The 15,062-nt window shown below is 41.4% G+C and overlaps 1 protein-coding gene across 1 annotated transcript in view; it reads left to right on the top strand.

Annotated features, from left to right (window-relative positions):
* The window catches only part of klhdc8b (kelch domain containing 8B), a 46,559-nt gene extending 33,989 nt beyond the window's left edge, over positions 1-12,570 (top strand). The window contains exons 4-5 of the mRNA XM_030770007.1: positions 6,911-7,012; positions 12,374-12,570. Coding sequence (XP_030625867.1) covers positions 6,911-7,012; positions 12,374-12,570 — 299 coding nt within the window. The remainder of the gene's footprint in view (positions 1-6,910; positions 7,013-12,373) is intronic.
* The last annotated feature ends 2,492 nt before the right edge of the window (positions 12,571-15,062 follow it).

Below are 15,062 nucleotides of genomic sequence, written 5' to 3'. Positions count from 1 at the left end.
TATTTTTAAAGAGACTATAAAGGCTTCGTTTAAGATCTTAATGCAGAAATCTCAGTGGGATTTATGTAAAATGATAAAAGTGAGACTCATCTTAAAAGCATTGCACGTTCACCCTGAAGCTCTTACCATCAGGCGTTTAAATTTTCTTTACAACCACTTATAATACAGTTCAATCTATTCACGATTCCCTGTTTGATGAACAATATCTGAACTCTCCATGGGCTCACAGAGCTTTGTTCTAATTTTCTTCTGTAAAAAAAAAAAAAAAAGAATAACCACAACATTGTTATTTTAGGATAGGAGAACTATGTGATGGCCAGATGCTGTTTTAGGACCTTTCCAAGCCCCAAGTTCTTTCTCTATTTTTCTCTCTCTTCTCTATGTCTTTGTAGAAAAAGCTTTGATCTTCCAGCAGAGCAGAGATTAATCAGACACCCGTATTTACCTTCTGATCCCTTCCCCCTCCTCCATACTTACTTTCTCTCTTTGTTTTTCTCACTGTCATTCTCTTCCTCTCACACTCCCGTCTCCCCTCCCTACAATTCTTTCTCCTGCTGATTGTGTCCTCCTAAGCCTTATTCTCTCTGTTTTCTTTTTTTCCTCTCATTTCTCCTCCGTGTCTTCTATGTTTTCCCCCATCTGTTCCTCTTCTCTGTCTCTCTGTGTTCTTCCATCAGGGTTCTAGCAAAACATTGTGTGAGTCAGTGTCATCCTATGTATTGGACTGTTGCTATCTCTCCTCCTGGTCCATCTGTTCTTACTGATACTGTATTCACCAAAGAATGTTTCCATTCACAGATAACACAGCCAGGAGATGAGTTATGACAGACACGCAACACAGATGAATTATGGGACACAAAAAAGAAGCTGAGTAACATATTCTATCTTCTAACACTGGCAAAACCTTTTTTTTTTTTTTTGGAATTCTCATCTCAGAAAAATCCCGCCTGCTGATGGAGGCTATGAGAAATTGTTGAAAAAAGTCCCTGTTTCAAGTTATATAATAAATGACTCTTAATGATAGGTTACACAGGTGGTGCACCACCTTGATTAACTAGTTCTCTACATTTTCTATTCAGCTTGCATGCTCTGTTAACATGACTGAAGGTCTAAGTGTGATCTGCGTGTGTTAGGGAGAGTCTGTTTATACATATTTAACCACTTGACGTGATGCTGTGCTCTATGCTGCAATTAAACAGAAATACACATTTTGCATATGAGCAGCTTGACATAATCAGAGGTGTATGATCAAACAAGAAGAAAAGAATGTTTCTGGAAACGTGCTAAAATTCACCTCAGTGTTAAATTAAAAGGACAAGCTGGCAAAGTTATGTTTAGGAGCCTATTCTCTTTTAATTGTTTGAAAAAGACAGATTTAGACTGTCATGTTTAACATATTCTTTTGTAAGACTAATGAAGGGAAGTTTAAAAAAAAACATTATCCAGATGCATTATGGGTGCTGCGACATTGCATGGCGAGAGATGGATGGCAAAAAAAATCCTTGCAATCACATTAGAGCAAACGGCAAGCCGTGAATCAGTGCCTGTAAAGATGAATGAAGGTGACAGGCAGCAGAAATAACTGAATTAACGGGCTAAATTTGTCTTATCAGTAAACGACTTCAGGTCCAAATGATTCAGCACCATGCAGTGCACCGTCATCTTCTCCTTCCATGGTAATTTTGTCTGTTTTGCCAAGTTATGTGTTGCTGAGTATGGGTGCTGGAAATAGACACAGTAGCTGTCAGTGTAGTGGATTGGCTTCACATAATGCAACTCAGGAGTGGAAAATGTTCACACACAGAAAGATTCTCTGCAGCTTTGTAACCTCTATGTGTGTATGTATGTATGTGTGTGTGTGTGTGTGTGTGTGTGTGTGTGTGTGTGTGTGTGTGTATATGTGCGTGTGTGTGTATATACATACATACACACATACATACATGCAGCGTAAGTAAGAAGTGTGTTATGTCCAGCTTTGACAAAAAGCAGAATAAAATTCATCTCAAATAATTTTTAGCTAGCAAAGAGCAAAGATTTGACACGGTAGTTTTTCCACACAGTTTTTCTGCTTGATGCTTCTGTTTTGTTTTTTCGCTCATTTTGCATCATCTTATTGCTTGTGTTCAGGAATGTTTTTCCTCTGCCCAGAACATGCCACAGTGATGAAGCAGAAAAGCAATGCAGACTCCCTGTAGACTTGTTTCACACCCTGAGCTCAGCTCTGATAGGCCCTGCTGTTACTGTAGATAGATTATGTTACAGCAGCCCTGGACGGCGCTCTGCAGTGGTATCTCAAAAGCTTGTGGCACAGGGGTAACGTTTAGGTCCCAGTGTGTGCTGTTGTCAGCTGTAGCAATGATGGCACCCGCTGGCTGTCTGTACGTTAGCAGAGCATGTCCAGTAATTATGTGTGACGACTTAAACTGTGTTCGTGTGTTTTCAGGGCCCTCATCACATCACTGGACCATATCTGTAATTACAGCAAATTAACCACAGACACGATGCCTGGTCTATACGAGCATAAGATGTCACGTCAACATCTGTGTGTGTGTGTGTGTGTGTGTGTGTGTGAGTGTGTTTGTTCAATGAGCATGCTGTCTTTCTTTCCTGCTGCTCTGAAGGTGACACTCTCCCTGCAAACCTGCAACACTGTGTGTGCCTCAGTGTGTTTTCTCCTACCACCTTTTTCTCATCTATCACCTCCTCTGTCTTCTTTTTTCATCCATTCTACCATCAAACCCCTTCCGTATCCACTGTGTTCTTATTCTCACAATGACCTCAGACAACTCTTCTGTTCTGTTCTGTTCTGTTCTGTTCTGTTCTGTTCTCTTCTGTTCTGTTCTCTTCTCTTCTCTTCTCTTCTCTTCTCTTCTCTTCTCTTCTCTTCTCTTCTCTTCTCTTCTCTTCTCTTCTCCTCTCCCATGTTCTTCTCTTCTCCCATGTTCTTCTCTACCAGACACTTTTGTCAATGTTTTTCAGTATGAACAAAGTTTTGAGACATATTCACTTGTCATAATCAATCCCAGAAGCCTCTTACCTGGGTAACACTCATTAAGCTCAAAGTATTGATTTTTATGTGCTGTCACTATGATCTCACAGCAGAGGATTTCATTCCAATAGAAAATGAGGAACAGACACTGACTAGGGCTTAGCCTGCTGTGTTTTTTTTTGTTTGTTTGTTTGTTTTTGACCCTGAAGAAGTAGAACATTTATTGTTCCTTCTGTAACTTATAACCCAGTAGAACACCAAAGCACTTCTTTAGTTATAATTATCTTGCTGTGTGATTTATTTCTCACTGTAGAAAAGAAGGAATTAATTGTGACTTAAAAGTGGCAAAATGAAATGTATTGCGGAACCCAAAATGAACATTCATTTTTGCTTTGTTTACTCTGTTCAGGAGAGGAGAATCGGATCAGTTCTTTTTTTCATGCTGTGGATGCTGTGAGAATAGTGAGTGGTAATACGTCTTTGCGTGCGTATATGTGTGTGTGTGTGTATGTGTGGCAGTATGCTGATAGCAGACAAATGTCCCTCCGTGCAGTAGCAGCAGGGGAAAACATTCATAGTGATACAGCCTAAAATGGGAAATGCAGGGGAGTGTGAGTCTCAGACTTGGTCTATTTCTGTTGGAGTACATGACTATATGTATTCTAGTGTACGTTTGTTCCTATCTTTGAATGTGTGTGTGTGTGTGTGTGTGAGTGTGTCTAGCTGTGAGTATTAGGCAGACGTATGAGTTTATGGTCTAACAGTAGGGGGCTGGAGGGAGGTGGAGGGGGGTTGAGGAGGGAGACAAGGAATTGATTCCTGGGCTTTAAATAAACACAGGAGCTTTCTGCTCCAGCTGGGTCATTGTTCTGAACCTGTCAGTCATCCTGAGTCACAGCAGTGCAGACACAGAGCAGGGCACATCTGTGTGCATGTTTGGGTCACAGATGAAAGATAGAGAGTGAGTGGGTTAGATAGAAAGTTATTTGGTACATTTAGTGGTATTTATGTATATAGTACATATGATACTGTTGTTTGGCACTTGTGAACATGCAATATATACAATATACATTATTATATTTCAATGGAACATCAGATATATCTGTGGTTCTGAGTCAGTGATACATGTACTGAGTCTGATATATGTTATATGTACTATTCAGATCTTACATTTCTGAGGAAAAGCCTGGAGAAGATATCAAAGAATATAAACATATATAACATATATGAACATTAGAGAGTGAAGCCCTGACACCAGGGGAAAAAGCTGTTTTGGATGAGTTTTTTTTTTTTTTCCACTGATGTCTGGTCTGAACTGAACTGAACGGTGACCCTCACTGTGAGATGTTGTTTGGGTATGGAGCATTGGTCTTGACAGAGGGTAGTGTAACTTCTTACCTGTGACTTCCCGTCTGTGACTGTCTTTTTAAGGCTGTATCTTTGTTTAGATCAGATCTCTATCACAGCGCACACAGGCACATGGTGTACACAGAGAGTGTGACTCTATGTGAGAGAGCCTAGAATCTACACACACACACACACACACACACACACACACACGCACAGCATGGAGGCACTAGCAATTTCAGCCAATTTATCTCCAGATTGCAGCAGGGAAGGAGAGAAATGGAAATAGTACATGCCTGCTTAACTCTGCCTCTTTCTGTCTCTCTGTCAGTCTGTTTCTCTCTTTCCCTTTCTCTTTCTTTCTTTCACTCCACACACACACACACACACACACACACACACACACAGAAAAGCAAAGCAGACTGGCTGTAGTTAATGGATTGTAGCAGACACCAAGTGGTTGGAGCAGTGCTTGTCACTAAGGGGAAAAACAGTTCAGCCGTTCAGTAACAGATAAGCCTATTAGAAACAGATAAGCATTTCAACACTGAGAACCAAATGGCTGATAAAACAAAAAAAAGTGAACAAAAGATATATGCAGGGAAATTGAATGAGAGAGAGAGAGAGAGAGAGAGAGAGAGAGAGAGAGAGTGTGTTTGTGTGTTTGGGGAAAAAGTTTCTCTACACTTGGTTTGGTTGGAGAGGATACTCTCCCAAGTGCCATTATTTCAGGGAGAGCACTCAACTTGTTAACCACAAATCTTTTTGCTTTTCCCTTTTCGTGCTCACACAGACACTAGCACTTGCAAACATGGATGGTCAGAACATGATGGCGGCTTTTAAGCCTAGGGTTTTAAAGAGTCAAAAAGGTTCGATGGAGGATCTCTCAATACCCTCTCATTTTGTTAATAGAAAAAGATCATTATGCATTTTTGTGTCCTTATTACTTTTCTTCACATAGCATTCCACCAGAGATAGTAGAACAGCTTTACACAGCATCCCAGTCTTTGTCTCTGGAAGCATTTCAAACCATGGAATTCAGAAAAAATAATCTCTCTATCTAAGCATATCACACTGGGCTGTTCAGTCATTCCTCAGCATATGTTGTGTGGCAAACAGTGACCAAAATAAATAAAAGAATAACAGTGTGTGACTGAAACAGCTGCAGCTGAAATTACTCCTCGTCACTGTCGTAAACAGTGTGGCTCCCTGGTTTACAGGTGGCCTTGTCTTTTAAGAGGTTGCTGTTGACTCATCACACCCATGAGAGGCACCCCTAGTCTTAGTCAGGTCTCATGATCCCATCAGCTCGTTTCCATGGAGAGGAGATGGAGCTTTCAGAGTTTGGCTCATAGCACAGACTCTATGAAGACAAAAAGAGGAGAGAGAGAGAAAGAGAAAGAGAAAGAACCCCAAAGACTCCTCTAAAATACCGTAACAATTTTTTTCTTCCTTTTTCCATCATATTTGTATGTATGTTGGTTTTCTAATCTAAGCTGTTTTTGTGGTAAGAAGGAGCTTGTTCTTTCCATATGATGTTTTTCACAAACCAACTTCATGTATTGTGTTTTAGCAATTATTGAACATACAGTCATGCTAATTAAGCTCTACGAATTGAATTATGGGGGGAAAAAAAGCTGGTGGAGTGGGAAAGGTGATGTGCTTTGGGAGACTATCAGAATGGCTTTTCATCTTTCTGTGATTCGTCACGTCCACTGTTTTCCACCTCATGCTGATGCAACAACCATTGTTCATCCCATGAGAAAGGCAGAGACACAAAGCAGCAAAAGAGAGAGAGAGAAGAGAGACATTCAGCTAGAGAAAGAGAAGAATAGAGAATCATGTTACGAAAACGAGACTGGTAAGTTGATGAGTTCAAGCATGTCGAGAGCCAGGCGTAGGGAGAAGAAAAAAACAGAGGGATGGAGAGAATGAAACGAGGGGACTACAGGAGTAAGAGAAAAAAGGACTAAGCAATGCAGATTGATATGTTGATATAGATGTAAACTGAAAGACTGGTGTTTTCACATGCAGACACAGACTGGTAGTGACAGGGGAATGGATATGACATGAGTTCAGAACAGCGTAGGACAGAAAGGGTAATTCTGCCTTAGACCTCATCTTAAGAGCTGGACTTTCTCGGATAGACATACTGGCCTTGAGGGACATCTGTTCCCACCCTTTTCTCTGATCTGAGTTTATTTCTGAGTTACCATGTTTCTCTGTCTGAATTTTTATCTTAAAAACCTGATTGTGTGTCTAAGATTAAACTCTCTGTGACACCACATCACTGCCTGTTCTCATATTTGTTTTGTTTTATTACATTCATTACAAAGAGGTTCTGAAACACACTCACACACTCGTGACTCCTCTAAAACACTCCATAAATAGAAACAAATAACTATGAACGAAAGACTCATGCTGGCTGAGAGTATTTAGCATAATTATTCAGTCTTACACAGTCTGAATGCAACAATGGTGGGGAAGAGGCAGCACTTCCTATTGGTTACTGTCTACGAGTCTTACCTTCAAATGACCTATAACCAGATATTCCCGTTTTGACCCCTTGTGTAGGTGTATGGCTGAAGCCCACACGAAGCTCTCGCATGAGAGAGAAGAGGGCAGACTTTGTGACTGGGTGTCTTGGCGGATGGGTCATTGCTGCAGGGGGTTTAGGTGAGTATTGTCTTGACAATCTTGTGTCATAACTGGAATATGAAAATAAATCAACAATATTTGTTATGCCAGTTAGAAATTCATTTAGTGTTTATAGGACATTTGTTTCCTTTGACTAATACAGAGCTGTTGAAAAGATATCAAGTTAATCAGGGCTAACTATATTTTTGAAGAGTATTGTTCATGAGCATATATTGGACATATATTGAACATATATTGTTCTAATTCAAAGGTTAATTCTGTCTAGTGTGGAGAGAGAGAATTGCATTAGGTAATGTGACAGAATCTAAATTGTGTCTTCAGTAGTCAGTTCTCCACATTGTCGCACATTTTGTAATTTGGGTAATTGCACTACATTTCAGGCACAGGAGACAATGTTCAGGGTTTGGAATCTGTCATGAAATACTGCCTCATTTATCTGACGGAATATTCACTAAGGAGAGAGAGAGAGAGAGAGAGAGAGAGAGAGAAAGACAGAGAGAGAGAGGGAGAGAAAAAAATAGAGAGCACAGAAAAAAGAGATTTGTGTTTCAATAATGTCGGCTGAAAGTGTAGGCGAGAGATTTTTCTGTCTACTACCCCCCCCCCCCCCCCTTCCTGCAACGCACTCCCCACCCCAAAAAATATATATTTATGGCGCAGCAATACAAGCAATACAGATTAAACATGGCATCATGTTTTGTTGCTCAGAGAAAATTCCGGGGGTTTTGAAGGTGCGGGAAAGCCGGTGAAGAATTTGCCTCTGTGTCTCTTTTGAGGATGAGGAGCAGTGCTCTTTATTATTCATAGTGTAGAGTGAGAGTGAAGTGAACAGAGCCTCTCCTTCCCTGCATGTCACACAGGATTGTCATACCGTTTCCCTTCTGTGCTCTCTCTCTCACTAACACAGACATACACACACACACACACACACACGCACACACACACATCAAACACTCACATACACACACACACACACACACACAAACATGCCCGCACATACGTGCATAAACACAATTTCCTTCTTTACCCACTGCTTGCCTGTGTGTTCAGTTTAATGTTGCTGCTGCCCTCTTTCCTTTATCTTTTTAACTTGCTCCCAATCTTGTCTTTACCTTCTCAACCCTCTTGTAACTGTCTTCTCATTTTTGGCTTCTTTTATCTTCACCTGTCATTTTTTAAATGATTGTAGAAAATTTTATATGTATTTGTATGTATGTAGCACCACAAAGTCAAATGTCTGTTTGATACTCACAATCAGTACATACACACACACACACATTTCACACACATGTTTCACACACACACTAAAACACATCTACACACACTTGAACAGGTCATGAATTAACAATTTCGTTTCATCGTGTGAGACATTAAGGCCCTGTTTACACCTTGCATTAAGACCCGATTTTGGTGATCTGATCACAAGTGGACAGCTCAAAAGTACAGGTGTAAACGCATCCAATGCACACTGAGGTCGCATTGAGATCGGATCACTCAGGCCACATTCGGAGGTGGTCTGGACTGCATATGACCACATTCTTATAGCAGTGTTTCCGCGAATGCGAACTCGACCACACTGAAGGACTGCCTACTCAACTGACATCCTCTGCTTTTGCGGAAGTACGAACTAGCCTATGCACACATTTCCTCGCAAACATCATCATATTAAAGTGCGACAACAGCCAACAACAATAACAACACGCAAAATGGATATTGTTTTGATTTCTTCTTCTTCTTCTTAAACAACAATGTTTAACAGGAAAAAGCTTAACGTGGCTTAATGTTCCAAAACTGCGATCAATGATCACCAAATTTCTCTCGGACATCTCTTATCAGAAACGCCTCGTCTCCTGTCAGAAAATCAAAATCGAAATCCTAGGAGTATGGTCGTTACCTCAAGTTAAGCGTTTTCCTCTCTATGGATGCCCATTTTAACGAAACAGCTTAACGTGCCTTAATGTCCCAAAACAGCGATCCGTGACACCACATTCGTCCGACATCTCACATGTCATAAGCACTATCTCCAATCAAAAAAGCAAAACTGAAATTCAATGAAAGGGGTGACGTGTTGGAAATGATTTACGTGTTTATTTGCATATGGAGAAGTGAGATCCGATCTTAAGTGGTCACTCGGGACACAGATTCTAAAGCCTGGTGTAAACGGACGTACTTAGAGCTGTCCACTTATGATCAGATCACCAAAATTGGATCTTAATGCAAGGTGTAAACAGGGCCTAAGACTGCCATTGAGATCCCAGTGTCTTTGCTGTGATTTTACAGTTAACAGTGCAGTGTATTCACCAAGACTGAGGCACCATTCTGAATCCTCCATGTCTTTAGATGCTTCCTTCTCATGACAGTCCTGCTTCAATTTTACAGCCGAGACACTGTCAGTATCTCATCTCAACAACACATTATTAGTCCAAAGCAAATCAGCTGCGTTTGGTGTCCAGTATACGTGTATGTGTGTGAGGGCTGATAATGAATGATAAGTGACAAAACCCATTTCTAAACTAATGGATAACAAAAAGCCTGGGTGCTATCCAAATGAACAATTAAAAGCAATCACTGTTATCATCCCCTCCACTAACGGAATAAAGGAGAGAGCTGCATGGCTTTTTTCATAAAGCAAACTGCTCAATGCAGAGGAGGAGATGCATAAGACATGAGAAAGCAAGGTGCAGAACAGTGAACAGGAGAACAGGTTTAGTGGACAATCAAAGACACATAGCCTCTAAACACTAGCTTTCTTCTCTTAAGTGACAGATAGCTGCATATGTTTTTAAGCAGATTAGAAATTGCACAGTGCAGGCAAGTTCTGATTGCCACCACTCTGAGACTCTCCTCCTGTATTTGTTCACCAGAGAAATTATTATAACAATAGCAGACCACTCCACCACTCATCTGTCTGTCCATCCGTATCATGCGCTCTTCAGTTTGAGTCTCCATGGAAACTTAGCGGCGAGGTTTCACAACCAGAGGCAAAAAAAAAAAAAGGGTGGAAAAGAGTGAGAGAACAGCTTGTCTTTTTGGCCCAGTCTAAGTGACCCAGAGGAGATGGGAAAATTTGTTCTCTGTCAAAGCGATTTGGGTTTGTGAGCCAGCCTGTGCCTATTGTTGATGAACTTCTTGCGACAAGGACAACTTGGAAGACCTTTTCATTTATTTTTCACACCAGGGAAATACAGCATAGACTTTTGACTCTGGTTTAATTTGAGAAAACATTTCACTGGTTACAAAGTCATGAAAGCTGCAAATTTCTTCTTGTTATTAAAATTGATGTGACATCCATGGCATGTTTTCCTTTCAGCAATTTCCAGTCAGGGTTTTTATACTTTCAGCTACTATACGAACACTCAGTGGCCAGTTTATTAAGTACACCCATCCGGTACCTAGTGGGTCCCCACTTTGCCTCCGGAGTGTCGTTTCTGTTTCATGGATTCAACAGTGAGTCAGAAATGCTCTACCAGGTAGTTTATGATACAGTGATACATTCATACTGCTAACAGCCCCTTTAACCTCAAGCTAAAATTTCAACCTCAAATTGTTCAGTTCATTTAGGGGTTGGTTATCACACAGGCCAATTGAACTCACTGTTAACTGTTCCTGTAAACATTCTGAAACAGCACTTCATGACATGGTGCATTATCCTTTTGCAAATGTTCATGTGTTGAAAGGTAAACTGCACCCACAAAGAGATGCAGCTGGTTAGGAACAATGCGCAGGTAGGCTGTGAAGTTGAAATATTGCCAAGGTGGTATTGGAAGGTCCAACTTGTGCCAAAAAAAATACCCCACACCACCACAATATCATCATCAACCTGTAGCGTTAACACAAGGCAGAATAAACCTGTTGGTTCACGCTGTTTATACCAAATCCTCGCCCTGCCATCAGCTCTAAAAGGAACTGCAATTCACTGGACCAGGATTTTCCATCCCTTGGTTGTTCAGGCTTGGCAATTATGTCCCTCCAAGAGCTACTTGTTTTTAGCTGACAGGACTGGAACCCAGGGTTGGTTATTTAATTCTATAGCCCATTCACGACAGGGACTGATGCCTCATGCGTTCTGAGATCCTGCTCTGCTCTGTGCACCACTGTTATATTGCACCGTTATTTCCCAGTCTGTGACCCGCCTAATGGCTCAGACCCATCTTGACGTTCTACCTCGACCTCTTTCATCAGCGACCTATTTTCACCCACACACCTGCCGTTAACTGGATGTTTTTTGTTTGTCGCACAATTCCTGTTAAACGCCAGACCTTGTTGTGCATGAAAAGACCAGCAAGGTGGCCACTCCTAACATACTACAGCCGGTGTGCCTGGTATCAACAACCATGCTCACAGGGTTTTATTCCACTCAGTTTGCCCACTCTAACATTCAGTCGAACAGTAACTGGATCCCTCAGTTGCATGCTTGTCTGCATACTTTATATATCAAGTCACTGCCACATCATTTGCTGTGTGCTGATAGGTGCACCAAATGTATTAGTTGCACCAAATGTGAAGGAATTGGTGCACCTAATAAACATGCAGAGGTGTGTTTGTGTGGGTGTGTGTGTTTGTGGCAGAGTATGTGCCTAAATGTAAAGGCAGTGAGTGTTGTGTTGATTGAGGGCATGCAGGGTCTCACTAATGATGTGACTGCATCGAGCTTACTTCACACCTGCTTGTGTATCAGTCAAACTCATAAAGACACAAAATCACCTCCTGCATCGCTCAATCTCATGTATTAACTACTGTTTTTGCTGTTATTCATACAGAATTGTCTTCTCAGAATTTTATGTGAACTTACGGGTGTGGAAAATTAGATTGGTTTGAAGAGTTCTGGGGTAAATGATGATTCCCTCTCAGCAGTGCAGAAGCTAGCTTGCTTTGAATGAAAATGAAAGTGTTTTGTGTTTATTTTTTCTGATAATTGTGTCTGAGGTGTAAATCTGTATTGGGAGGGGGGTTTTCAGCACTTACCGTAGTATATTGTATAGTGAGGTATGTTACCTGTTCATGAATATCAGCAGGTTTTGTACAGTGGCTGGATCTGTTAGCTGTCATTTGTGTGTGTGTGTACGCGTGTTTGTGTGTGTGTACGTGTGTGTGTGCGTATGCGTGTGCATTTGCGTTTGCGTGTGTGTGTGAGTGAGACATTCATTCATTCATTATAGTTAAACAAACAGTATGTTTAAAATAAGACTATTTGTTTAGAGGATGTGTCCAGCATAGTTCCTGCATGCATGTATGTATGCTGGCTTAATTAGTGTGGAACATCACAGTGTTTCTGTGTGCTTCATAGATCTGCTGTTTAAATAATGTAATTTTGTGTGTGTGTGTGTGTGTGTGTGTGTGTGTGTGTGTGTGTGTGTGTATTCGTGTGTGTATATGCAGGAAACCAGCCATCTCCACTGGCCTCAGTGGAGAGCTATAACCCTGTGAAGAGGAGGTGGGAGCATGTTGCTCCCCTGCCCAGCCCACGCTGCTCCTGTGCCTCCCTACAGACACCTAACATGCTGTTCCTCATAGGAGGAGTCAACCAAGGCCCCAGTGACGCTGTGGAAGCCCTCTGCCTGAGAGAGAGTGTCTGACAGACACACACGCACTCACACATGGGATCACAAACTCTCACACATATACTCACGTGCAATATGAACAAACAAAGAGGTGTGTTTATACCTTCACACACGCACACAAGGTCACATGACACACAAAAACTTAGTGTGATTGCCTAAACACCCTGTGCACATGTTGAGCTGATGTGACTGAGTCTGACAGACATTGTCAGCAAAGGGACAGTTTGCTCTTTACTCTGAACACTGGAGACAATCTACAGGAACACTGACTATGTCCCTCAGCTCTGCTCAGTGGGATTATAATAACATTTTCACTCTCCTAACAGACAAAGAAGCAAAAAAACAAGCAAACAAACAAACAAATGGACAGACCCACCCAGACAGACACAGAACACAGTCAAGACGCCTTTGAACTGTCAGCATTTTTTGTCAGGATCAAAGCAGGGTACTTTTCTGGCTTTTTAAATGGAACTTCAGGCCATATCCACCAAGCTGCCGCAGAGTCTGTCTGCAGTAGCACGTTTAGCACTTTTTTGTATAACCTTATAACAAGCAGAGATATGAGGATATACAGATAGCAGGGGCGTGTGTGTGTGTGTGTGTGTGTGTGTGTGCGTGTATGTGTGTGTGTTTTCTTGTACTTTCACCGCCATGCATGTGTGAAATGCAGCACTTTTATTCACAGCATTGAGAAAACACTCCCAAAACACCAAACTGAGGGCTACTCCTTCATAGAAGACAGACCACTGGCTAGAAAGAGTGAAGGTGATAAGCAGAACAGCTCATTCTTTGCTCCACGTAACAAAGACTACAATGCATTTGTCACCCCCAAAACAACACAATGTTGAAAAATAGCAAACACATGCAGTGTCCTCATTTAATGAGCAGTTGGCATGACAACTGATAACCCAGCTTGCTTGAGAGTTCCTTTTGTGGTTATATCTAGGCTGAAGTTATCTGTAGGTATATGTACAAGCATGTTTTAAAAATGCGTTTGTTTTGTTCTGTTTCGTGGGTTAGGTGAAAAATGTTCTAATAAGATTAAGAGCAAGTCAGTAGGTCTCCCTATTAACTCTGCAATTACTTAGCAACAAGTGTATATTGTTATGTGAGTATGAGAAATGTAACTAGATAGTAACACTAGACAGTAAATGAGAAAGAATGAGTTAGCAATATGTATTGGAATCCTTATGTTGTGCTACTGGAGATTGTAATGTATGCAAATGCACATTAATAGGGAAGAAAACAAAACAGAACATTTCTTGTTAGCCAGAGACTCTTTGTCATCTAAGGAATGTTAAAGAGATTAATCTGTGATTATTTCCCGAGGCATGAGAGCATAATTAGAGTTGACTGATACCTGTAACTCCCACATGATTGATTCACTAGCTGCTCTCTTCTCTCTCACCCCGAGCCCAGACTCTTCTGGAACATTATAAGACCTTGCAGTTTCAGGTCAAGAGTCTGGGGGGGGGTCCAAAATTCCCCTTGATTATCTGCCAATAGAATCAGCTCAGTGTACTCACTACCCGTCGGCTGGTTTAATCATGCCAGCTGTTAATGAGCCATTCTTAATACTAAATGACAGACTAGTGGGATGAGGGTGGAGGTGTAGCTGTACAATGGAAGGGCAATATGGGTGAGTGGATTTGTTCGCTGTGTGTGTGTGTGTGTGTGAGTGTGTGTGTGTGTGAGGGATAAAGGAGAAGGGGCGGTGGGTTAAACATTACGGTGACACACATGGAACTGCAGTCATACTGATTACATTACGTCCTTGTCTCTGATGGTCAGACGCCCTGTCATTATCAACAAGCAACATGCCTGGATCCATAATCAGAGGTTCATGCATATTCATACGCGCATATTTTCACTGACTGCAGGGCATATTGCTGCCTCTCATGCGTGTATGGATGGGAAGGGAGATGTCTTGAATATACAATGTGTAAATGCATGGTAAATAGCTGCTGGTTTTTCTCCAATGTTCAAATGACACATGCCAGCTGACAAATTGGAGGATCAAAGAAACACAGACATACACCACATGTACACAGTCTCATTCTCACCAAGGCTGGTTTATTTAGATTTACACATTCTTAATGATGTGACTGTGATATCCCGTTGGCTGCCGGCAGTCTTTTTAAACATGTCACAGTGGAATGCTTGCTGATGATGAATGTTGTTGGATGTATAGAGCTGTGACAGTCATGGCTGCCTAGAGACGACTACAAAGGGTGGAATGGCTTGGGAAGACACGTTTCCTTGCCAGGGAAAGAGCAATTTCACTTCTCTTTCTCTCTCTCTCTCTCTCTCTCTCTCTCTCTCTCTCTCTCTCTTTCTCTCTCTCTCCCTCACTCTCTCTCTCTCTCTCTCTCTCTCTCTCTGCGAGAGCAAAAGCCAAGATTTATTTTTGTCATGCTCAGTATACCAATGTGAGCACTCAAAACTCAAGTAGTTTTTTTCTGACTCTCTGCTTCTCTGGGTGTTTCTTTCTTTCTTTATTTTTTTCT

The sequence above is a fragment of the Chanos chanos genome, chromosome 3 (assembly GCF_902362185.1).
Source record: "Chanos chanos chromosome 3, fChaCha1.1, whole genome shotgun sequence".
Lineage (NCBI taxonomy): Eukaryota > Metazoa > Chordata > Actinopteri > Gonorynchiformes > Chanidae > Chanos > Chanos chanos.
This window is presented reverse-complemented; position numbering and strand designations above follow the sequence as displayed.